Genomic DNA, 27,205 nt, shown 5'->3' with positions numbered 1-27,205 from the left:
TGTACAAGTCAAGTGATAGGGAGCATGAACTCCACCATCCGTGGCTTTTACCTCCTGGCTCCTTCTGGCTTTCACATTCTTTCAATCATTTTTTATCTTTTTGCAGAAGTATGAAGTCACTTGTTTGTCATGGTGGTTTTGTAAAGAGGAGAAGCTGGTCACTGCTCTGTAAAAACACTATTGATTATACAATCAACAGGTGCTGTTGCTAGGGCTTAAGAAACAAATGTTGGGACAGAGGATGAGCTCCAAAATCCATTCCCAGCCACTGTGGCTTTGATTTGAATGGGCAAAAACAGATACGCTTGTTTTCTGCTGTATCTGTTGTTTCAGTCTCCAGACACCATATGGATTAAATTTATGAAAAATTACAAACTTTGCCTATCAGAAATCTCCCCACTAACACATTCAAGACCTCATATGTGAAAATCTTTACTCATATGTGAATTCTTCCATCATAACAAGAAAAATAAATGTTGCTTGAATATGTTATTTAGCATTTCTTACCTAAAACAGTTTGAATGTAAGACATGCAGATGAACCTATTGAGTGAGGCATTCTTGTTGTGTTTTTATTTAGTATACTTTGTAATAGTTTTTCTTATTTTGAAGTGTTCTTGATACATGCATTCAGTCTTAAATCAGTTACAGGTTTTTTTTTTTATTTCACCTGGAGGAAATACATTTATGAATTCAATTTATGCTAGCAGCTAGTGTCAAACCGATGTATCTTATCACACATGACATTTTGTTGAGGGTTATCTTTTATTACAGAGCTGAATAGAACTTAAATACTCTACCATGTGCCTGATAAGATAGGCATAATAAGATTATATATATATATATATATCTGTTAAATAGAGATCTTGGTTGGAAAACCTTGGTTTCTGTCATAATGAAAATAATGAAATGAAATTTAACTATATAGTCAAAATCAGATTTATTCTAAATATTGATTTAATGGAGAAAAATAGTAAATAAATGAGTCGGTATTTTCTCTCTAATTCTGAAAATAAATCAATAAATCACACAGCTCATATGAAAGCAGAAAGTTCTTATAAGTTCTGTATAAGAAATAGGCTGCAGCGATTTTCACACAAATTTTGCCAGAGCTAAATCTGCATTCTGAATATGACCTAGCTTAGCAGACTAACATATCTGACAGTCCTCTTCAAAGTACACTGTAATTATCTTCCGTGAACTGAATTTATAAGGATTAAAAGCAGAGTTCTTATACTGATAAATACAGGTGAATTTTTGTAACTGAAATTAATAGAAATTAAGCATTACTATTTAACTAAAAGCTTAAGTACTTATGAGGCAGTGCTTTCTTCTTAATTTCTTTAAAATAGTATCGCATTTACGATAAACTCTGCCTCACTGCAGCTTTGATATATCAGATAATACTATTTTCCAATCTTAAAATCTGTACAATATTAGGTTTAAAAATTCTTCTTTAAAAAAGAAAAAAATCTCCATATAGATTAATATTCGATGTTGTTTTCAATATGCAAGTGAGCTGTTATAAAGCAAAATTCATAAAGGTGACATATCCTAAAGTGCAAAAGTATTGGTTATCTAAGATGAGATTTTCCTAACTGCCTGACTTTAGGAGCCTTTTAACTGCCTACATTAGTTGTCAAGAGCAAGTCGACATGAACAGTCAGTGGTAAAACAAGTGATTAGCCCGCATGAGGTGGTGGCCAGCAGTCTGTGTTACAGGTCTGCTATTTCTATCAGAGTTTCAAGTGTTTGAGAGAGCTTCGTTACAGTGAGTTCTCTGTTGATAACCTGCAAGAGGGAAGGAGTTGTGGCTAGTCTTCCAGAAACATTAGGTTTTTAAATCCTGACTGAATTTGGTAGGTTTCTCCATGCTCAGCACTTTGGAAAATAAGTGCACTTACAACAAATCTTAACTTTCTGCTCTTGCTTTTGTTATTCGTTGTCTGTCTGTCTTGTTCTCTTATGCAGAATGGTGCCTTCTTTAAGGTGCAAAGCAAAGATCTTAGTTACATTATGATAAAATTTTGTCAATTTGCATTCAGAAGACAAAATCAGCAGCTCCCTGAAGCAGCAACCAATGTGGCATCAGAAACACAAGTTCTGGCCAAAGGCTAGACTTAGGAATATGTGACAGTGCCACCTTTTTTGGCAAAAGTGAAGGCTGTTGTCCCGAAGCAACACACTTGCCAGCTAGGGCACTTGATCACCCAGCTCTAGTTCAGACCTCAGCACCTGGGAATATGATACCTTCCTCCACCACCTGCGAGGGGAGGAAAACTCACCAGCCTAAGGTGTGAATGCAGTCAATGGATGAACAATTTGTTAGGAATGGAGAAGGTTTCTGGTACGTTAAACAGTAGCATTTCTTTTTGGAGGAAAAATTAGACTGAGGTTTTTAGGTTGGAGAGGTAGTGAGATATTGTAGCAATGAAGAAAGACAACTATATGTGTACCCAGGTGAGATGTCATCATGTGCAGTGAGAGAACTCTGCAGGACATGTTTGGTCAGTGTAATCTCTCCAAAAGGCACAGGCCTTGCTTTTCCTTTACAACAGGTAGGTTTCACAGGTGGTACATACAACACACTGCTGTTTTTTGAGGGGAAAAGGGGAAAAAAATGAAAGCTACCGTTTCCTTGTCCACCTTGTTTTTTTGTAGTAGAAGTCAGTTATTGCTGTGACTCCCCAGATTTCTGAGTCAGAAGACAGAGCTGAGAGAGGAGGATCCTATTACATAGAGTCCTCCTTCTGGACAGAACAGCTGGAAGCCATCAGATCAAAAGGAGTTGGACTCGATCCCTGTGGGTCCCTTCCAGTTCAGGACATTTTATGATACTCTAATTCTGAATGCTAATAGATATTAAATAGCTGCTACCTGTCATCCCAGTAGGAAGAATGTAGTCAGCCTCTGGCTGGGCTTGTGCATTGGGAACTATTTAGTGCATAGTCAATTATGGTCATGTACCTAAAGAAATTTAGGTACAAGAGTTTTGAGTAGACACTGCTTCGAGAGCTGTTATGTGGTACCCAGACTGCAGTCTTCTCCAACCTGTATCATTCCTCAGCTTTCAGATCCAGAAAATCAAGAGAGTAACCTCCAGTACTTGGTTAACTGAATCCAACTGATTTCAGTGGCATTTTTCATTCATTTATTCATTGTCAATCTTTCTCTCTTTTATAATTTGACTTTAATGAATCTTGCCTTCAGCTTAAAAACACAGTCAATCTGTTGGCTTTGAAAATGATTGTTAGTCAAAGAACACTTACATTTCTATGTCTTCTTGGGAGATAGAAAGCGTACCTATCAGAATACTTTTTGTTTCTTTGTTATTTAATTAAAAAATAAATAAATAACAAGAGCTTTCTTGTATGACTAGCCATCATGCAGCAAGTATTTATGGCAATGTTGGTTGCAAACCCTTCAGCACCAGTGTTGATCCTCATATGGAGAGATGTGGGGGAAAAAAGAAAGAAAAATCCTCCAGACATTTACGTTTGCTAGGAGTTACCTTTCTGTCCAAGTCATAGGACCTTTCATATGGAGCATCTTTCAATAAAGCACTCCCTGAAATAAACCTGGAAAAGTCCATTAGAATTAATTGTAGATTATGAACATCCTTTGAAACATGCAAGTTTCATTAGAGAGAAGTAACAGCATTCCATATAGTATTCCATGGTTATCCTTGAAATGATGTCAGATGGTCTCCAAAGGTAGAATTTTTCTTAACACAAAAGTATGGAGAACCTTCCTCCCTGGTTTGTTTCTTACGTAGGCCATTCTACCTCCCACTCACAAAAAAATTCCAACTTTCATTTGCACAGATGTTCACAGGAAAACATTCTTCAAAGCAGAATGGAAAGCATATATATACGTACATATATAGCTGTTTATTTTGCTGAAGAATATAGTTGGAACACTATTTTCATTATTGGGCAGTGGGGAAACCCAGGGAAATTGCTTAGCAACCAGCAGGAGGGACAAGATATTCCAGATATTGTAATATCTGATATTCAAACAAGATATTCCAGATATTGTCCATTTCTGTACAACAATTGCCACTTGAAGTGAGTTTTCTGTCTTCATGTGCAATTCTTTTTCTCTATGGCATGAGTCCCCTCTAAGTCAGAGTATAAAGCAAATTATTCCACTAGGCATGGTCTATAACCGAGACTGAACATAATGTATCAATGCAATGCAGGGGAGATTCTGTCTTTGTGGTGCTTTTGCTTCTTACTGAGTTGTATTGGAAAGAGAAGAAAACTGAACTCCAGATTTCAAAGACAACTGACTGAACCAAATACCTGTTTACATTCTGCAATGTGACTGTGCATTCTACCACTGCAGAGTTAACCTTTAGGAGACTGCATCACAGGTTTTTCATTTATTTATTTATTTATTTTAAGGCACTTAGAGATTGGTTCACTGGCAAATTCATTTGAACAAACATTTGTGCCAAAGACAAATGACATATTTTATGTGCACAGCTGACTGTGCAGACATCTGAAGGTATGTCTGTCATTTCAAAAAACTGTGGGGCATACTGCTTTTCAAAATCCTGTATTCTGTTTTCCCAGGTCTCATCTTGCATGTGTTAGGTAAAAATGTTTTATGAATAATATATGCATCAGAAATTGATTATAAATATCTTCTGATACTGGTCTTCTTCTCCTTTCAATTTTGCCTCATTTTTTAACTAGACGGATATGAGCATGGAACCAAACACAACTTCCTGTTTTATTCTTACTTTGTTTCCTGTGGAACAATAATTAGAACACAATCTGTTAGCAACAGGGCTAATGTGTCAGAAATATCCCCTCCCACTGCACTATACTGAAAGCTTGATTACCTATATTTCTTTTTAGGTGCATATGTGCTTCAAGTCAAGGCTACAGATGCTGATGATCCCACCTATGGAAACAGTGCTAGAGTGGTCTACAGCATTCTTCAGGGGCAACCCTACTTCTCCATTGATCCGAAGACAGGTAAGCAGCTTATCAGCAACAATGGAAGATTTAAACTTTGGATTTCAATTCATGTGGGCAGTATTAGTGAATAAAATGTTCACTGCCGATACGGCCAAAAGCCAGTGGAGTAACTTTGCACATAATTTCATTTTCGCTATTGACTGTTTTTGAATGGACTGCAATCTGTTGTAGAATCAAAAGAAACTCCCTCCTCCAACTAATTCTGGAATATCTAAAATATGCATACATCAAACTTCTTTTTTTTTTTTTTTTTTTTTCTGATCCTTTAACATTTCTTTATAGCTAAAGCTTTATCTACTGCATGTGTTCTAATTTATTTATTTTTTCCTGATGATTCACTTTTATATCTCAGGTCTTCATTCCTCTTTTTTATCACCATTTTTACTTGCTAAAGTTACAGCCAGGAATTCTCTAGAAATGATTGTTTTACTGTATAGAGCTAATTTGAGGTTGTGGAACAGCTAAATCATCTCCTGCTCGCCTTTTTTCCTGGGGCATAGTATGTTTGTTTGGGGTTACTGGATGTGTGAGCAGAAAAGGATAATACATTTTAATAGACCAAAGTATTTGAGAGGCTGGTAGACCTGTTAATTAGATATCTTGTCCTATATTTTTAAATTCCATTCTTGTTTCTACATTTAGCAATTAAGGAACCAATAACGTACATGGTGAATGCTGCACCTGTGTCATCCGGAATGTGTTACAGGGGTAGCTGTCCATATGCCGCTTTCAGCAAATACAGTTTTTCCTTCCTGTTGTACTCAAATGTCAGATTGTGTGTTAAAGAGCCTTCCTCCCTGATCAGTCAATAGCTTGGAGGTGAGAGCTACATCAGGCCATTAGTGCACTATCTCAACAGGCACATGCCTCTCCTTTGTCACATGCTCCATTTAGCAGGAGATCGTATTGCAATTTGCAGACAGCAACTTTACTTTTAAAACTGAAATGTGACTTGTTCAAGTGTCTTGGGGGAGGGAAAAGTATTTACCTTTGACTGCTACACGAGTATCCTCTGACTACTCTTGTAGTCTCTGGACTGAGAGACTGAGATGACTGAGACTGAGAGACTGAGATGGAGACTACATTTGTAGTCTCCATCAATTTCTCCTTCAAGAAATCCTGGGCGATTAGCAGTGTCCATGTAACTGAAAATTCTGAAAGGAATCTTCCTCCATAACTTGTTTACTTTCCAGTAGAGTTAACTTCATAGAATCATAGAATCATAGAATATCCTGAGTTGGAAGGGACCCTTAAGGATCATCAAGTCCAACTCTTGACACCGCACAGGTCTACCCAAAAGTTCAGACTAAGTGCACAGTCCAATCTCTTCTTAAATTCAGACAGGCTCAGTGCAGTGACCACTTCCCTGGGGAGCCTGTTCCAGTGTGCAACCACCCTCTCTGTGAAGAACCCCCTCCTGATGTCAAGCCTAAATTTCCCCTGCCTCAGCTTAACCCGGTTCCCGCGGGTCCTGTCACTGGTGTTAATGGAGAAAAGGTCTCCTGCCTCTCAACACCCCCTTACGAGGAAGTTGTAGACTGCGATGAGGTCTCCCCTCAGCCTCCTCTTCTCCAGGCTGAACAGGCCCAGTGACCTCAGCCGTTCTTCGTACGTCTTCCCCTCCAGGCCTTTCACCATCTTCGTAGCCCTCCTCTGGACACTCTCCAACAGTTTCATGTCCTTCTTGTACTGTGGTGCCCAGAACTGCACACAGTACTCGAGGCCGCACCAGCGCAGAGTAGAGCGGGACAATCACCTCCCTTGACCTACTAGCGATGCCGTGCTTGATGCACCCCAGGACACGGTTGGCCCTCCTGGCTGCCAGGGCACACTGCTGGCTCATATTCAACTTGCTGTCTACCACGACCCCCAGATCCCTCTCTTCTAGTCTGCTCTCCAGCTTCTCATCGCCCAGTCTGTACGTGCAGCCAGGGTTTCCCCGTCCCAGGTGCAGGACCCGGCACTTGCTCTTATTGAACTTCATGCGGTTGGTGATCACCCAGCTCTCCAACCTATCCAGATCCCTCTGCAAGGCCTTTCGACCCTCATTCGAGTCCACAACTCCTCCAAGTTTGGTGTCATCAGCAAACTTGCTCAAAATACCTTCTATTCCTACATCCAGATCGTTTATAAAAATATTGAAAAGTACCGGCCCTAAAATGGAGCCTTGAGGGACCCCACTGGTGACCGCCCGCCAGCCTGACGCAGCCCCATTTACCATAACCCTTTGGGCCCTGCCCGTTAGCCAATTGCTCACCCATCGTATGATGTTTTTATTTAGCTGTATGGTGGACATTTTGTCCAGTAGGATCCTATGGGAAACCGTGTCAAAAGCCTTGCTGAAGTCCAAAAAAATCACATCAGCTGGTTTCCCTTGGTCCACCATACGGGTGATCTTATAAAAGGAAATCAGGTTAGTTAGACAGGACCTACCCTTCACAAACCCATGCTGGCTGGGACCAATGACTGCTTTGTCCCCCAGGTGCGCCTCAATAAGTTCGAGAACCAACTTCTCCATGATTTTACCAGGCACTGACGTGAGACTGACGGGCCTGTAATTGCTAGGGTCTTCTTTCTGACCCTTCTTGAAAATCGGCACAACATTTGCCAGCTTCCAGTCTACCGGGACCTCTCCAAATTCCCAGGATCGTTGAAAAATAATTGAGAGAGGTTCCGCGATGACATCCGCCAGGTCTTTCTTGCACTTGTCCAAGTGCATCATATCTGCACATCCAGCATCTAGAAAATCCACAGAAAACGTTTTCTTGAATGAAAAAAACAGCTCCTCATGCTTCTTTGAAACCAGACACCTCTTAACTGTTTTCATACATTCTCCTTACATTGTAATGCACTTCTTACATTGCAAGAGACAGTGAACGGTTAATTCTTATTTATTATTTTGAAGTTCCCCATGACTCTATAACCCATACTGTATTCTCCCCTAGATGTCTCTTTTCCAGAATGAAGAATTCTTTAAACAGAATCCATTCCATAACATTGATTCTCTGCTTCCTCTGGGCTTTCCCCAGTTCTTCTCTATCCTTTTCAAAATCAAAGGACGAGAATGTGTACACAGTGTTCAAAAAGGCAGCTCATATCGATGTCTAAAATGGTTTAATGATTTCTCTTTTGTTCTTTATTCCTTTCCAAACAGTTTCAAACATTGTTTACTTTTTAGCTACTACCACACAAAAACTGATAAATTTGTAGAAATTTGTACTATTTCAAGATCTCATTGCAGTGGTAATGGTCAAAATGCTGACCGAGTTTTTATATGTGAAATTAAGATTGTGTTTGGCATGCACATGACTTTACATGTGGTCCTGTCTCAAGTCATTCTTGATAGATAATTTATTCTGATATTAATCTAGAAATAGTCTCTAAACTGTGACTGAATGTCACAGCTGCCTTTTTACTCATTTGTTTTATTGACCTCATTTTCTGCAGTGCTCTGCTGAAGGTAAGCACAACTATGTGAAAGCAGGAGAGCTAGTTTTTATTGCTCTTGCAGGAAGGTTAAATGCATTACAGTCCCGGCTGGAGAGGAGCTGTTGGAGTGGCATATTTTGAGGCCTCAAATCTCATATGTGGGGGTTACTTTCCTATGCTATGAGATTGCTCACCTGATATTTAAAGAAACTGTGAGGTTTCTTTAACATGAAACACTTCTCTTCAGGCAATCTTTCTTCTGTACTTTCTGTTCTGTTACTCAAACATCTTTTTCCCAACCTTCTTTCCACGCAATTTTTCAATGTGTTTATAAGGTCAATACATGTATTCTTATGGATGTCTGAAGTTCTGTCTTAGGCTTGTTCATCCTGGTCCATATTCTGACCTCAGTTACATTCCTGAAATCCAAACTGGTTTCAGTAGGACTATTATCATTAATAGTTATTCAAGAGGTTATTCACAAAACCTGTTTTTTCTTTTCCACATAAGTGAATCATCTGTTGTTGAATTATGGCTCAGTAACTTTGCAGAGTGTATCTTCTGGCTGAGGTAACATGTTTATTATTTTCAGTCTTCAGCTGCTACATTGAGAAGCAGTTTTTCTGTGGATTTGATAATGATTTTTCAAAGAGAGAAAGTAAAAGTCAGTTCTGTAGCTGAACGGTCTTTACTGCAAAATCTTAAGATGGAAGGATTTAAAAACATTTAAAACACTGTCATGTGTTCTTCACGTGTCAGTTCTATATTAGAATAACCCTTTAGTTTAAAGTTTAGTTATTCTTTGTGAAGCTGAAGTTGGAATACCAAAATCTGTAGTCTTTTCTTTCTTACGGATTTCATCTCCATTTTATTCTTCTCTTTTGTTGTGGTTACATAACTTTAAATCATCTTTATCCAATCGATATTAACTGATGATTTTGGTAGAAATAGCTTTTTTCACTTTTTTTTTTCTTTCTTTTTTTTTTTTTTTTTTTAACTATGCTTTCCTAATAGAGTAGGTACAGAAGGGAAAATTGCCTATGAACTGTTAGACATGGCAATTATTCTTCTTGTTTTTTTCTGGAGACAAAGACTTCTTATAGAAAAAATATTGAATACCTTTATACTGCCAGACAGGAATAAATAGTGAGTGACTGGGAACTTTACTGCAAGAATGATAGTCAATTCTTCATTTTCTGAAAATCATCAGGAATATTTCAAACTGAGAAAGCCACTCATCTGCATCTAAAACTTGTATAAAATCAGGCGACCTTCATCACCTGCTCACAACACACTATCTGCCCATTTTCAATGTTTTTCATTTGCTGTTATTCTGTTTTGCTAGTATAACAAGGAAAATCTTTAATTCTCACAGTTCTAGGCTCCTTAGCAGAGCATACCAGGGATGTTGTAAAATACTGTGGAATGTACACTCTCCACAATACAAAAAATATTAATTAAGAGATTCAAGAAGAGACATAGTAATGTTCATCTTATCTACAAAAAGTTTTTTTATTAATATCACTTTCCACATGAATTCTTAATGGTTCTGCTATATTCATGATGCTTATTATGATACCACTAAGTTTTTCAGTATGCTACTCAAATTTTACAAATATGTATATGAACAAGTTTTTACAGTTTGGAGTTTACAATTCAAGATTTCTTTCTCAAACAACACAATGAAAACTACTGATTGTTTTCTCAAAAGAATAGAGTTACTCTATCTAATTATTAAGTATTTGCTAGTCATATTCTAGATATATGCAGTACAATAAATGCCATGCTGAGGTGGAAAATAGTAGTTATTATTAACTGTTGTTATAAGAGTTAAAAGTGGAGAGAATGGAAATCATTATACAATTCAATTTAATAGGAGATTGTAACAAGTTCCATAAAGAGCAAATTTGGGTCAAAGTTATTCTTAGGCTCTGAACAAATACTATAAGCTGGCAATTCCTATTCTTACTTGTTAACATAGCAGCAGTCAGTTGACAGAAAAATAAGAATGAGGTGTCAAGTTTGTTTCTTAGCATTCAAGATCCATTATAACACCATGGGAGAGGAAATGCTTTTAAAATGAAACAGGATAATACTAGAAAATAGTGTTTTCTAAAATAATAGTAATTCAGAGGAGGAGAATGCTTCCAATTAATATGTTTTTAATTGCACATGCTACCTGCACCAATCTGAACCTAGAGGTTTTCTGAAGACTATTGCTAAATTTTGCAATGTAGTATGTACAATAAAATATGTAATTTGCATTTTGCAATGTAATATGCACTTAAAAATTTTTGACAAAAAATATAAAATACTGCTACACATTTGGTTTTAAGAGAAAGACACAAGTGCCTCAAACTTTTCACAATCTCATAAGCTAATCATATGATCAGTACTACCTTTTTCTCTCTATAATTCTTCCTTTTCTTTTATACCTTCTTAACATATCAGGAGGGATACTATGGCATATGTATTGAGCCACCAGATGTCCAAAGTCATGAAAGATTGAGAGTCATCTAAGTAGTTCGTTCCTGTGATATTTTGATTAAATTTCTTTAAAGAAAATCTGAAAGTTTTCACTGCATCTATGTGCTGTATCAAGAAGACCTTCTCAAGAAAAAGGAGAATCTTCTAATTAAGATGTCTTTTTGTACAGAAGGAATATTTTCTTGGCCTAGAGTAGCTTGACTGTGATGGCAGGTGACTGGTTTGAAACGATGGAAGATTCAGACTCTGAAATGCGTTGGCATCTCTTCCTACACTACCCTGCACGATACAGCATTCTTTGGTCCTGTTGTGGTGAACCTAAACTCACACCATTCACATCCCTAGCAAAAATGCACTATGCTCTGTCAGCCATTTATGTCCTGCTCAAAATGGCATAGCAGTCATTTTGAATGGTTTGAATAGGTTAGGAGTACACCTTTGAAATGCCCAAGTGATTTGTGTGTTCCATTGTGAACTGTTCTTCTATCAACCCTTTATGAAAAGAGACGTTCCTGGTCTAACAGATCCGATATTAAAATGTAATAGGTTACAATCACAGTCATTTGTTTACTTGTTCTTTCTCTTTCCCGTCTCTTAGGTGTAATAAGAACAGCTTTGCCAAATATGGACAGAGAAGTGAAAGAACAATATCAAGTTCTCATCCAAGCCAAGGATATGGGAGGACAGCTGGGAGGACTAGCAGGAACCACCACTGTAAACATAACTCTCACGGATGTCAATGACAACCCACCCCGATTTCCTAAGAGTATGTTGTATTCCAAATGCATTAATTTTCAAAATAAGCATGAGTGAAAGTATTAATGTCAAAAATCCTTTAGATAAGGACCTGAGATCCAGGAAGAAGAAAAGTATGTGGTGAAAAAAAAACAGAATATACTGTTGTTTTTTGTTGTTTGTTTGTTGTTTTTTTTTTTTTTAATAATACAAAGTTACACTTGAGAGTATCAGTTTTTAACGTTTAAAAGGAAATATATCATCATTCCGTAGGATCAGACTCAGTCTGAGGGTTCATTTCCTTTATACTTTGAAAGAGATTTGGGAAGTAATATTTTGTAAAGGGAAACTGGATGATCCTTTTCAAATGACAAAAGGTTATAACCTGATACCTCCAGGTGCAAAAAACAGAGGAGAACTGTCTCATGCCAAGCATTAAGATAAACAAGCACAGATTTTTCATATGTCTTGGCCCAGAAGATTATGTCTGTCCTTGAAAATACTTACACCCTCAAAATAGCAATCTTCCATGGCAATTTATAGCGTTCCATATCAATTACTTTAAATGAGGCTTTTCAGAAATATGCTAATTTAAAGAGTTTCGTAGTCTGTGTGTAATTAGCAAAAGGATTGTCACTTACTGTTCTCCTTCAATTCACTGAAGTTTTGTATGTTCTGTATCTTTGAAATGCAGACACTAATCAAGCATAAACTATGATAACTATACCAAAACAATTAGCTGCAAAAAGTTGTTGCAATAATGTTAGAACATTAGCATGAATTTACAGTAAGATCAAGGCTGCTTTTTAATTTGTAGCTCTTTTCTTGCACGTGAATTGTTTTTCCACTTCATGTATTACAGATGCTTCCTAGATACCAGACCATATCCAAAATTTCAGTTTTCTTTCATATAAAAGAAAGTTCTTATCCTTCCTACCCTCATTATGAAAATATACTGCATTTCTGCAGGAATGGGAGAATGACCATGCAAAGACTAAGGTCCATGTGTCCCTGTCTTCAGTCTGTTACAATGATATCTGGAGGATACATGTAAGAACAGACCAAACACATAATAATAATCAAGAAAATTTCCTCAGTTTCTAACAGGTTTAGTTTAGATGATGTCTTATAATCACAAAACCATAGAATGTTGCAAGTTGGAAGGGACCACACAAATCATTGAGTCTTACCCCTGGCTTCAGGCAGGACCACCCAAAAATCAGACCCTGTGTCTGAGAGTATTGTCCAAACACTTCTTGAACTCTGTCAGGCTCAGTGCTGTGACCACTGCCCTGGGGAGCCTGTCCCAGTGCCCAGCCACCCTCTGGGTGCAGAACCTTTTCCTAACCCCCAGCCTGACCCTCCCCTGTCCCAGCTCCATGCCATTTCCTCGGGTGCTGTCACTGTCCCCAGAGAGCAGAGCTCAGCGCCTGCCCCTCTGCTCCCCTTGTGAGGAAGCTGCAGGCCGCCATGAGGCCTCCCGTCAGCCTTCTCTACTCTGGGCTGAACAAACTAAGGGATTTCTGCAGCTCTTCATACGTCTTTCCCTCCAGACCCTTCAACATCTTTGTGGTCCTCATGTGGACACTCTCTAATAGTTTTATGTCCTTTTTGGTGCCCCAAACTGCACACAGTGCTCAAGGTATTTACTATATTTAACAACCCTCAATGGATTTTTTTTACATTAAGTTGCCCAGTTGCTTTGTAACTCATGTAAAATTTCAGAGTCCACAACATTCTATGCTAGTGAGTTCCACAGATTAAACATATATTCCACAAAAACCAGCTTTCTCTCATTTCCTTTGAATTTCCTTTGAATTTCCCCACCTGCATCCCCACCTGCATCTACCTGCATATTGACCTCTTCAAATAATTCAGAAAATGTTGCAAAACATGACCTTTATTTAGAATAGCTGTGTTGAGTTTTCTTCAATAGGGGTTATTATTTGTGAGTCCATTAATTCTGGTCTTACTGTGTTGTCCTGCGCGTGTCAGGCATATCCATCTTTCATTCTTTAGCACTCCCTGAAAATCTTTGAAAAAAAAAAAGACTTCTGAACACTGAAAAGTCAGTGTTATGTTAGCATCTCCAAGTCTTCATGTGTCACAGTGGTTTGAAGTAAGATATTACCCATCATAATAGTTCACTTATTCCATCCTTCAGGCTCTTGGGCATATAGCAGCGAATCCCAATGATTTGTCTGTTGTATGCTTGTGTAGCTAATCTAACCTTCTCTCATGAGTCTCCCCTAAAGATTTCCAGGATAGAAAAATTCCCCAGCTTTTCTACACTGAACACACACACACACACACACACAACACACACACACACACACACACAAAGTGTATTAAGCTTTACACTCATGATCTTCTCTTCTCTGAGTGCTTCTTCTGAATCTTGATTTTAGGCTGGCTTTACGCAATTCCTCTCAGGCTTTTGCTTTCAGTTGTCTTTAAAAGACAATTATTAGCTTGTTTCCTAGAGATTTATTCAAACTCGTTTATGGTCTTCTTTGTTCTGTTTTTATAGATAAAGAAGATTTTATGGCTCTTCCTATTGTCCTTCCTGAGCCACAACTTCATTTCTTTGAAAGATGTGTTCTTCATTTTATTAGCTATGTTATTTATCCTTATTGACTTGTGTTTTAATGGGTGTTGCGCATTTGCTGTAGGTCTTCAAAATGTTGTCCCTAAATAGCATCCACACCACCTGCAGTGATTTAACTCTCTCGGTTCTCCCATTCAGATTTTTTGCAGCAATATCCCTCAGTTTTATTTATCATCCCCCTTTATTTTATTTAACTGGGGACGACTGTCATGTAATTTTTTCTCTTATTGTTCCTGCACAGATATTAAATTTAAACTCATTATGTTTGCTGCAAAATTTAGATGAACTACAGAAATTCTCCTGACTAGCTGGTGGTAATAATGTTAACTTCTTTAAGTCTTATTTGACGTAGAACTTCCTTTAACAGCTACCTTTCCTCCATTGATAAGGTCTATTTTGCCTTTCATGCATAGTTTGCTCCTTGCTACTACGCTGCCTGACTGATCTCCCTCTTTCCTTCAGATTTCTAGCACGCATATTATGCTGATACTTTTGTTTAGCATTAGGCATTAAAGCTACACATACTAGTTCCCATTCTAAGCCTATGTCTTTATTGTAGTTTTTTTCTCCTCTTTACTGTACCCTAAATTGGATTTTGTTTGATTTACTGTTTCTGCATTTTCTGCTTGACTACTATCATCTTCTGTAGCATTCTTTAGTACAGAATGCAGAATTCAGGTGACTTTACACTTTATCTGAACAACGTGCTTTAGCTTTTTTTTTTTTTTTCCTTCAACCGTGTGTTTTTCTGCACCTGTAAATTTCTTAAATGCTTAAGCTAGAATCACAATGACCATAGGAAAGTTTTTAAACTTTATGAAGCCTGTTTTTCCTGTGGATGAAATGATCTTACAACCTTTACAGACATCCATTCTTTAGCAAGTGTCTTTACTTTCTGATAATATGAATCCTTGCACCTTACACCTTTGTCTCAGCTAGGCATTAAAGCTTTGCCTTTCCACCTTTCTTTCCCTGACTGTATATAATGAGACAATTTCACACTATGTTACTCTGGATACCCTTAACTTTAGCTTTTTGCCTCCCAGGCTAAATTTCACCCCCAAACCTCTGTCCAGACTTACCTTATTTTGCCATAACTCACATGGACTACAGCCACTGTTGACTCCTTGTGTATTTTCACATCCTGTCATAACACTTGTGAGGTGCTCCAGCTCTGGTCCACAAGCATACACCATCAGAGGGTTTCTCTGAAATAATGTTCCCACTGTCCTCATCCTCAGTGTTTGGTAGACCACCTACTGTTGCAATCTGTTGCCTCCTTTCAGCTCAATCCCCTACTGTTGGAATGGTGTCACAGGCACAAGAGGAAATAATACATCTTCCTGGAAATGGAAAAAAAAAAAAACAAAAAAAAAAAAAACAGCACATTGGCAAGTTCCTTGGGCCCAATGTTCTTTCCTGTGTCTGATTTTCAGTTGTACATTTGACTTCCTTTGCAGTCAGGGGCTTTAGTCATTTTCTGTTTCATTGTGTCTTCATCTAGTACCATGTTTCAAAGAACCACACAAGTCTCACATATGTCAGTTTTCATGAAACAGGAATTGTGGAATACATCTTCCTCTTTGAAGAAGGTAGGCTTGAGATCTCATTTCATGCGTGCACTGTAGCTGTGATGTCTTTGTCCAATTGTTGCTATGAAGGAGCAAAAAAACCACAGGAGACCAAGCTTGTCCTCTGCTTTGCACACTAATAAGGTTTAAAATCTTTTCTTTCTATTATATCAAGTATCACAGAAGCTGAATTATAGCAGGGACTCTCAACAAAACAGAAGAGAATATTGGAGGTTCGTGTTGATATTAAAGGTAACAAATGTTTAGCATGGCTTACAGGCTGAAACGTCAGCGTGGGGACTCCATTGTACTGGAACAACTTTGATTAAGGCAGACAGTTACATGAAACATTTCCTTTTTTTTCAGACGTGTTACTGACATTTATATTCTCATAAACTAAGGACTGCTTCTTAATCAGAGCAGTGAAAGCGAAAATCCTGATCAACGGTGATTTACTTAGCCCATCTCACTTGGTACATGAGATGGTGTATAGTGTGCCTGGAATTTGCAAAGACTCATGGCTAATTGCAGCTAGACAAAAATAATTAAAAGAAAAAAAAAAAAAAGCTGTCTATAAATTTTATTTCTAATATAGTGAATGTGATTTTTAGTTTTGCTTTTTGAAAACATTGCAGTGATTCAAAGTAACTACCTTCCAGGAAATTTAGTTTGTTATTTGCTTGAGCTAAAAGGATACTGATGCAGAATTTTAATTTATGTGAAAAATATGACTTTACAGTTCAGGCCTAACAAGACCTATAGATCTCACTGTTCACAATGGGAATTGAGACCTCCAGTATCACGCTTTTCATCATTGGTCAACAAAGCCAGAAAGTCCAATTGCAGGCTTAGAAAGGGGGCAGAAGGTCTATTAACACTGATTGCTACTGGCTAAATCTTTTTGCATCTCATCAGGACTGCAGTTTCACAAAGTGCTTATACCAAACAGGTAATGCTATAGAATACCTTATTGAATAAGAAGACATTCATTGTCACAGAATGAAGTTTGCATTTATTTTCTGAACTCAGGTAAGCTGAAAAGATTTCACAGCAGAAGTGGGAGAGCATATATTATTAATACTTTGAAGTAGCTGCACTGATAAATAATATATTACAAGCTTGGAAAAAAAAAAAAAAACAAAAACATCATGGAACACCTTTATCTCATTGAGGGTCCTTTACGAAGACAGGCAGGCTTGGATAGGATATCAGTTTCCAGTGATGAAAAACACCTCTCAGTAACTATCCTGCTGAACATGGAATTTTTTATTTTGAACCTGTGCTTTTGAACATATTCAGTGGGGAACCCCCACCTTGCATGTCTCACAGTAATGAGATGCCTGTGTAACAAAGGGGAAACCTCTACATACTATATATTTCTGTCAGAGTTGTTTGACCTGCAGGTATCTATTGGCCCACATTTCAGAAAACTGAGAGACTTCAAAAATTGATATTTTCTTGGTAACTAGAAGAAAAAAAATGTATTTCAATGATTTTATTCATATAAATTTGTTTCAAAAACTATTTTATATATGTTTTGCCTGACTCCTCATTAGGCATGCTGACTTTTCTGCATTGCTGTGCATGTTTCATTGCTGACGGTAAAATCATGTTATAGAAGTACAGAGTCATAGAATCACAGAATGGTTTGAGTTGGAAAGGGCCTTAAAGATCAACTAGTTCCAGCCCCTGTGGCACTAGTTCAAGGTCTTACCCAACCTGGCCTTGAACACTTCCAGGGATGGAACATCCACAGTCTCTCTGGGCAACTTGTTCCAGTTCCTCACCACCCTCAAAATGAAGAATTTTGACCTTATATCAAATCTGAACCTATCCTCTTTCAGTTTAAAACCGTCACGACACTCCCTGCTAAAGAGTCTCTCCCCATCTTTCCTGTAGGCCTCCTTTATGTATTGGAAGGATGCATTAAGGTCTTCCCAGAGCCTTCTCTTATCTCAGCTAAACAATCCCAACTCTCTCAATGACTGTTCATAGAAGAGGTGCTCCAGGACTCTAATGATCTTTGTGGTCCCACTCTGGACCTGCTGCAACAGGTCCATGTCTCTCTCTTGTGCTGGGGTCTCACCTGGGCAGAGTAGAGGGGGAAAATCCTTCCTTGACATGCTAGTTACATGTGTTTCTATGCAGCCCAGGATATAGCTTGCTTTCTGGCCAAATTGGCAAGAGCCAATTGTTGGCTCATGTTGAGCTTTTCATCCACCAACACCCCCAAGTTCTCCTCTGCAGGGATGCTCTCAATCTGTTCATCACCCAGATGTACTGGTGTACTGATGAACTAACAGAACTTGTTTGTACATATTGAAATACCTGTTTAATTGCAAAACTTGATTCATGCCAAAGCCAGAAAAAATAAGTCAAAGAATGAAGCAGAATGTACTTTTTGTATCATAGTAACAATATTTAAGTAATTAAATAAAAATTTGATACAACAAAACATTGCCTTTGAACAGAGAAGAGTGGATAAAAGCTGCTTATCTGTAGGCATGCATCTTGATTCAGAACGGAACTGGTAGTTCAGAAGGCAACTGGCGGCCTTTCTCTACACTTGATAAGTAAAAAGACAACTCTGTACATTCATCCTTGATGGGCTAAGCCTTAATGCATCAAGTATTAGACCATTTTGAGCTAGCCAAAAGGACAGTTGTGGCATGTTTCCAATTCTTAAAATAAGCTTCAAGAAAGGATGGATGGCTTTTAGTTACTTCAACATTTAAGTACAAAAGCTGTATAATTAGTTGGTAAAATTATACTTTACGGAATCAAAGCAATTAGGTGAAGTGGTGGATTCATATTTTGTAAGGTTATTGTGCTTCAGTTTTCCTGTCTCTCTTTTGTTTACTACTGATGACAGAGTGACTGTGAAAGCAATTTAGAGAAATAAACCTCTGTATGCTAGGCAATAAAAACACATGGGAATGGTCTTAGTCAAAGGAATAGTATGTTTTACATTTTAATATGGCATAAATATCCTTATAGAGGATAAGGCCCTCATATAAAAGAAATACAAATAAGTTTTAGAATGTGTACAGTTTTTATTCTGATATTGGCAAATAAAATATCATTCTCAAGTGTCTTATGACGTCAGTGGTAAGTTGGTTTTATTTTTAAGGTGTTGATACTTCCTTAATTTACTTTTTTGTTGTTGTTTAGAAGAACTGTTTAGCTAAAGATATATTTTATCATACCATTTCCCACTCACAGTAGGAGTCAGTACTGTTGGGGAATGATTGAAAAGTATTTTTAATGGAAGTTAAATTAATTAAGGTTTGGACATGATGCTTGAATTTTGTCTGCCTGTGCACGTCTTGGATTTTTTTGAAAGGGGAAGAGGAAAAGGGGAAAAGGGGAAAAGGGGAAAAGGGAAAGGGAAGGGAAGGGAAAGGAAGGGAAGGGAAGGGAAGGGAAGGGAAGGGAAGGGAAGGGAAGGGAAGGGAAGGGAAGGGAAGGGAAGGGAAGGGAAGGGAAGGGAAGGGAAGGGAAGGGAAGGGAAGGGAAGGGAAGGGAAGGGAAGGGAAGGGAAGGGAAGGGAAGGGAAGGGAAGGGAAGGATAACGAGAAAAGCACCTCTCTGATTCTCAAAAGACAACTTCTCAGGGCTGTTTGGAAACCCTATTCAAAATGTTTCAAAAGCTGCAGAGCAATGACTAGGCATCACAAGGGCCATTCGTTGCTATCTTTGGTCTTTCCAAAAGCATCCTGAAGAAATCCATCTAGTTTGCATAAAAGAGTATGGCTGATTTCCAGAAATGCTAACATGCTTGAAAATAGAAATGCAGCTATTCATCTTTCTGATAAGGACATCTTACATAAGGCAAGGTTGGATTTGGATTTCAAGAGTGGCCAGTACAATGCATTTCACAGAATTGATTAAATTATCGAATGGAGACATCAAAGGAAAGAAATCTTAAATACAAAAGTCAGCAAAAAGGACAGGACCAGGAAAGAAAAAACAAAAACAAAACCAAAAACTATATTGATACAATTTCAGGAATTTCACTGCAAGAAAAAACATCTTTATAAAAATGAACTTTTTTTTTTTTTTTTTTTTTGCTTAGTTATATAACCTTTGTGTGCTACTTGAATGTTCTATAATCTAGATGAAATGTTATCTTGTTCTATTTTCTCTCTCTCTCTTTTTTTTTTTTTTAAGTTGAATATTTTAATACATTTACTTCCAAGTATTAAACACTATAGAGATATTCTGGAAGGGAAGAAATCCAAGTGCTGAATTTGGAATAGCCAGGCCTATGCATTGCTAAGCATGCACTATGGATTGAAAACTTTTATTACAGTTATTTATATATATATATATTCAATTATCTCTAGGAAACTTAGTGCACCTCAGAAATTGCACACACAGTACTTAGCACTGGTTTTACTATATAAAAGCAAGTCATTTTTTTTTCTCTCAGTAAACTCAATGTGGCTGATTGCATTCATGTCGCTTTGTACCAGCCTTGCCTAAGATTTTGCTATAAAATCAGGTTCAGATGCAGACTGCAAGTAAAAGGTCACAGGAAGAAAAAAAAAATAAAAATCTTATAACCCACTGTTTTGGATGAGTGGCGTACAAGAGGGAAGTTGTTCAGATGATATGTTTTTAAAGATTTCAAAACAATACAATGCAGGTCACTCCCAGTAATAAAATAGACATTTTAGATAGGTAAATATGGCTTTCTCTGACAGTCCTGTTAAAAGCTGAGCTTGGTATACAACACTGGTACCTTCATTGGCTCTAAAAATTAAAATGAGTCTATCTTACATTGATTAAGGAATTTGCAAAGCAGACAACATGCTCTAATTCAGTTCTGGCAACTGATGACTTATTTTATATCAAATGGTAACTATTTACACATTACAGGTAGACTCATTGCAGACTAGCCTCTAGGCAATGATTAGGTAGTAGACCAAGTGAGACCTTATTTTGACTCAGAAAGGGAGTGAAAATTGAATCCTGGTCTACTGGTCAGAAAATATTAAACAAGTCTGATTCGCATTTACCTGTGAATGAACTAAAACTGCATGAACATACCTTTTACTCAACCATTTCAAGGTGTGATGGAAGACAGCAATGCAGCAATGCAAAGGGTCCAGAAACAGGCCTATGCAATCATAAACTGATCATGAAAACAGCAGGCATGCGGTGGTCATCATGATTTTGGATTGTAATACCAGCGAGTCACTTGACTGCAGCCCTAACACCAGCAAAGCAATAGTCAAATAGCATGATTGAGTGCGTGAATAAATGCCAGCAGACCAGTATTTGCACAGTGCTCTTAGATGAATCAGAGGAGGACGTAGGGTAATTCCTCTTTGATCCAGCTTCCTTCCACATCACATACCTCTGCACTATTGGCTTCTCCATCTCCCCCTCCCCTGGCTTTCTCTTTCCTCCTTGCCTTATCTATCCTAATATTCAGCATGCACTCTTGTCTGCCTTATCCTCAGGCACAAATTAAGACTTCATCACATTTTCATCTTACAACTACAGCATGGCCATCTCCTTCTCCTCCCCAAGTGCTTTTTGTTTTTGTTTTAACTCCCTAATAATGCAGCTAACATAACTATCCTTTGTTAAAGAATAAATTCCTTTATCCTAGAAGCTACCACTTCCAGCTTTGAGTCTCTCTGCATTTTGCTGTACTGAGATCATGGGTTATAACCATCCCTCTTTATATCTCCATTGTGCTTGGTATGTCCACTGCACTGTTATCACAGTGATGCTTTCATCCTCTTTCTATTTGACCCACCTGTGTTAACCATGCTTGCCTGCTAATCATACAAATGACTACACTACCACATAATCAGTACGAATAGACATTTTTACTTAGACTAAGAGAAAAAGGTACACAACAGATCATTTTGTTTCACACTGAATACTTAAAGAGATGTGAGGGTGTCAGGGAGGGCTCCTGAACATGTAAATCATTGATACTGATAACATTAGGACAGTCCCTGGCACGGTTTTGGCCAACATCACATAAAGCTTTCTCAGAAAAGCTTTTGCAGGGCTTTTGGAGGCATTAGCATAGATCAGGAACTCTCCTCTGCAATCCCTTTCCACAAAACTGACCTATTTTGGTGTGGGTAAGAGAATTTAATAGCATGGAAACAGCCAGCTAGCTTCTGGGCTGCAGAATATAGCTGGGTAAATAAAATTTCTTTGTGCAGTTGTAGCTTTTTTGAGCTTGTGATTTGCAATCAAGTCCATGCAGCTTCCCTTTAGACATAGCACCTGACAGTTTGCAGGCATCTGATGCTATTTGTGTGTGTGCAACATAAAGAATGAGTTAACGCAAAGTTTAATTTCTGTTTATATTTTTGCCAGCTTTCTCTTATTTTTCTTTCTTATTCATTTCCACATCAGAATTCTTCAAGCACTTTCACTGAGCAGATTTGCCCCAGAAAGTGGATGCACTCTTAGTAAAAGCTCCCTAGAAAGCTCTTTTGTTTTGGTAGCTGTCACTGTTGCATGATCTTGATCATAAAGCATCTTCATGAGAGAAGCATTTGTTTGAGACTGAATGATGACAGAAAACGAACAAACCAAACAAAAATCCAAACAAAACAAAACAACTTAGGCATAATATTAAAAAAAACAAACAAAACAAACAAACAAAAAAAACCACAAAACTGAGAATTAAATATTGAGTTACCATAGAATCTCAAAACATTAAATTCTCAATTATATCTGCTACACTTATACTGTCACTGATTTTTTTAACTTTCTGAAGAATGTAAAGGCTAGTGGACTATTTGGAGTACTGACTGAATTAAATAAAACCTCTTCAAAGCTCTAAATGAGAATGATTGAACCCTCAGCTGCAAAGCAGAGCAAGCAAACAAATATAGCTATGTCTTGGTACTATTCCATAACCAATTAAGTATATATATATATATATATATATATATATAATTCATCAATGGGTAAAATGTAATGCTCTGATGGCACGGTAAGAAATAGTCCAAGAAAAACAGATGAGCACAACAGTGGATAGAAGTTAAATATAATATACTGCTTATAAAATTCTCCTGTTAGTCTGCACTTATTCAATTTATTTTCCCCTTATCATTAGGATTAAGTGGTAATTGATCATTAACAGCAAGATTTATGGGTCAATTATTTTTAAACACATCATTATCATCATAGTAGATTATTATCATTAATAATTGTATTTTACATCTGCTGCTTTCTGTATAGAAGGTGTAAACAAATAAGGTTCATAGAAATTCAACAACATTTGGCAGGAATCACAATATTCATTGCACCCCTGTGTGTTTTCTGTGGGGAGTAGGGAAGAAATTATTCATTCAAAACACAGAGAGTATTTAGATCCAACGAATGAAATTATCTAAGGTAACCTTGGGACTGCCCAAAAGCATTATGCATTTCCACTTGCTCTTTGATACTGAAGAGTAGCCAGGGCTACAGATATAACACTGTGGGGTCACCTTGCAATACATGAAGAATTGGTTGCAAAGTGACTTGCAGATGACAGTGTCACTTACTCTGTCACTATCATTTCTAGCAGCATCTGTCTGTTTCCCTGAGGCCTAATGTCCAAGTAAGAAATCAACACCGCCTTTCTGCTTCTAACTATGGTGAGCTTTTTTTTTTTTTTTTTTTTTTTTTTTTTTTTTTTTTTTTTTTTTTTTTTTTTTTCCTGAAAATTTAAAGGCTACAGTGCAACATGAAGTGAAACATGTAATTATCTAATTATCATCACAGTAGCTTAGGATCATGATTTTCAGGAATACCTAACAAACATAGTTGTCGTCAGATTTTCAGGACTGTTTACTCCTTGTAAAAGCATGAAATGAGATGCCCCTAAAGTGCTTGCAACAGTTCAGAGGTTCCTATTGACAGCAGCAGGAGCTGTAGATAACAAGCTGTTTTGAAACTCTTTTCTATATAAAAATGAAAGCCGATGAGACCAAAATACATATTTAGTTTAATTTTTGCATAACTAAATCTATAAAAATAAAAACAAAATAACAGAAATACTCTAGAGAAACCCTTCTAAAAGTTTTCATTCAAACTCAAGACCATTATTTTTTCTCAGTAGTTTCCACAGCAAATTTGTTGATGTTATGAACATAATTTCGAAAACTCCCAAGAGTGTTATCTGTAAATTAACACTGATCATCCACAGAGTTCCTTGTAAATGCAACAGTATTTATGCAGAGGTCACACCTTCAGGCACTTAAATTGAAAGCTTTAAATATCAATTTTACTAAATTGAGCATATGTGCTGTAGGAAAGACATGGACTTCATGGAATAGGTCCACAGGAGGGCCAAAAGGATTGTGAGAAGGCTGGAGCACCTCCAGGCTGAGGGAGTTGGGGTTTTTCAGCCTGGAGAAGAGAAGGCTCCAGGGAGACCTTACAGCAGCCTTCCAGTACCTAAAGTGGGTCTACAGGAAAGCTGGGGAGGGACTGTTTGTCAGGGAGGGTAGGGAGAGGACAAGGGGGAATGGTTTTAAAATCAAAGAGGGTAGATTTAAACTAGATACAAGAAAGAAATTATTTACTCTGAAGGTGGTAAGGCGCTGGCACAGGCTGCCCAGAGAAGCTGTGGGTGCCCCATCCCTGGAGGTGTTCAAGGCCAGGCTGGATGGGGCTTTGGGCAACCTGGACTGGTGGGAGGTGTCCCTGCCCATGGCAGGGGGTTGGAACTGGATGATCCTTAAGGTCCCTTCCAATCCAAACTATTCTGTGATTCTGTGATTATAAAGAATAAGAGACATCAAGCATGATACCAATTACCATCCCATTATATTATTACTTTTGGTCACACATTAAATCACAGATATTTCAAGGAAACTGCACACAGTAAACCAAAACCTAAAACAAAGAACAACAATCTATTTTGTACTTGTATGTGAAGATTTCTCATTTTTATCTTTAAAAATAAACATTTTCTGCTTTAGCCTCTGCCAACTTGGTGAAGAAAAATAATGTATTTTTTAGGGAAAACTATTTGAAGAAGATGCACCCAATGATTTTGTGCAAATAAAAGCTTCACAAACAGTCTTCTGAGTAATACAGATGTGGAACATATTTTGTTTAGATGAATTTATTCATGTAACTTAGGCGTGACTCAGAGGACAAAAAATAGGGGCCTAATTTCCTTCCTTGATGGAGAGAAAAATGATTCTTCCAGTACCAATGATTTAGAGCACTTGGCTTAGATTTTAAAGTAAATGGTTGGACCACATTCTTAAGAGTGAATGAATTATAGTAAAATTGTGTTATTATATTTTGTGCCAGAGTAGTATCAAAAAGCTCCTGCAAGATGTTAAAGAAGCAGAGATGTTAAGCAGAGCATTACAAACTCTGTGTCCCATCTTCAGCAATATACTTTTTCTCATGTTAACATTTCACATATATCATGCAATTTAAATTTTTATAGGGGAAATAAGTGTATTGATTTATTTCGTGGTGACAGTGTGATCACTGGAATATTATCAATAGACATAAATGATAAATGCCAATTACATGCTGGCTGGGGTTCTGGAAAAGGGAAAATATTTCCTCCTGAAAACTTCTTCTATCTGTAAATCATTCTACACCTTGGTAGTTCTTTATAACCACCGTATAACTTAAAAAAACATTTGATTCAAGCCTCTAGAATATACTGAAAAAATAAATGATAGTTCTCCTTCTATTTTGACCTTTTTTACTGATTTTTCTTGTTTGGTAATAATTTCTCAATCACAGTAGACTGCATATTAGCAGAACATTTCTTTGTTGGTGGTGATATACAATGAAACAGGTCATCCAAAAGTACTTTTACTCATATGCCCTATGAGATCCCGGTAGTACATCTTCCAGCATATAAATGCACTGAGAAAGTCAGACCTGCACAAATAAACATTAAGCTGTTGCTCTTGTTTAGAGCAAAAGGGGAAGGGGTAGTAATAATGGTGGTATCTTTCTTCCATAATGATTAAAATAGTTACTACAAAATGATTAAAATAGGATCTTCATTTGGTCTCTTCAGTGTGTCAGAGTTCACTTCCATGTTATTCAGGAGAAACCCTTAATTACAACCATAAGGAAGTTCTAGAAATGAACATTTTCTTTTTCTCCCATTAAAACTGTGCCATCGTGCAGAAGATAATTTAAGATTTGTGAAACAAAACTAAGTATTATTAATGCCTGGGTGTTAGGGCAGTCATACCACAGGCTCTTTGGCTCCAGAAAAACTTTTTCAAGAATTATTTCCAACTTTTTCTTTTAAACAGAGTATTCTTTTGTCTTTGCTGCATCCAGCACTATTTTGAAGAAGAATCTGTGGATCTGAAGATCCTCAGCTGAGAAAATAACTGGCATTTCCTATTTCCTGAATGCTAGCTCCATGTTGGCGGATATTATGTATTCCCTGTGGAATAATGAAGCGTGTAGGTTTGTTTTTAGATTCCTTTCTGTCCACAGATTTTCAGTGGGGGAAAAAAAAAAAAAAAAAAAAAAGCAAATGATTAAACTGTTTGTTGTTGTTGTTGTTGTTGTTGTTTTTTTTGTTTTGTTTTTTTTTTTTTTTTTCAGTACACAAAACAACAATACCAGGTACAGTGGATTTTTCTTTTCCTTTAGGGAGGGAAGAGGACAGCCTCAGGAAGTCAATCTGCTAGCTCACCTGAGGGTCCTCGCTCAAGAGCTGCCAGCTGTGGGGAAGCTCCATCATGTAGATCACCCACATCTTGGGCAGGATCAGACTCCAAAGGGCTGTTTTTTCTACTCATTTTAACTTGAAGTACTGGGGAGCCTTAAACATCCAGGACCTCAGCAGGTTTTAAAAGTGTACAGTCTAGAGAGATGTAGATCATGCTAGTTATGAGCAGAGAACAAGGTATTTTTAAGACTGGCTATGCTATATCTAGTGAAGTCATAAGCCTAGTTCAGAGCACTATTTTCGGCAATGGGAGAAGCCTTGCCCTAACCAATACTCTATCTGCCTATGCCAGGTCATGTATGACATGCACCAGAGCACAAGGTGTCCTTTCTCTCCCCAGCCTTCTGCAGGGCATGTGAGGAAAGGCACTGGTACATCTCACTGTTGTACTATCACATCTTCCCTGTGTTAGGAGCATGCACATCGGATGCTACAACATTAGCAGTAGCTGGTATAACAGGTTAAGTATACTGAGTATGCCTGTATACTGTCTGCAGGTAGAGTATCCTTTGTTTTGGCTATTATACTACTGCTGAAACACCAGCAGGTAAACATGAACTACTGGTTTGGGATTATTCCTAAAACAGACAGAAATCAGTGCCTTTATGACCTACACAGAATAAAAACTGAAATGCCTTGGTAATTTAAGCTAACAATTGCTCTAGTATTCATGTGAGTTTTCTTGCTAAAGG

The 27,205-nt window shown here is 37.6% G+C and overlaps 1 protein-coding gene across 1 annotated transcript in view; it reads left to right on the top strand.

Annotated features, from left to right (window-relative positions):
• Window positions 1-27,205, top strand: part of CDH12 (cadherin 12) — a 235,661-nt gene that overhangs the window by 156,173 nt on the left and 52,283 nt on the right. Inside the window, 2 exon segments of the mRNA XM_032181376.1 lie at window positions 4,865-4,984; window positions 11,502-11,669. Coding sequence (XP_032037267.1) covers window positions 4,865-4,984; window positions 11,502-11,669 — 288 coding nt within the window.

Source organism: Aythya fuligula, chromosome 2, assembly GCF_009819795.1.
Source record: "Aythya fuligula isolate bAytFul2 chromosome 2, bAytFul2.pri, whole genome shotgun sequence".
NCBI lineage: Eukaryota > Metazoa > Chordata > Aves > Anseriformes > Anatidae > Aythya > Aythya fuligula.
The sequence above is the reverse complement of the archived record's forward strand: the minus strand, read 5'-3'. Positions and strand labels throughout refer to the sequence as shown.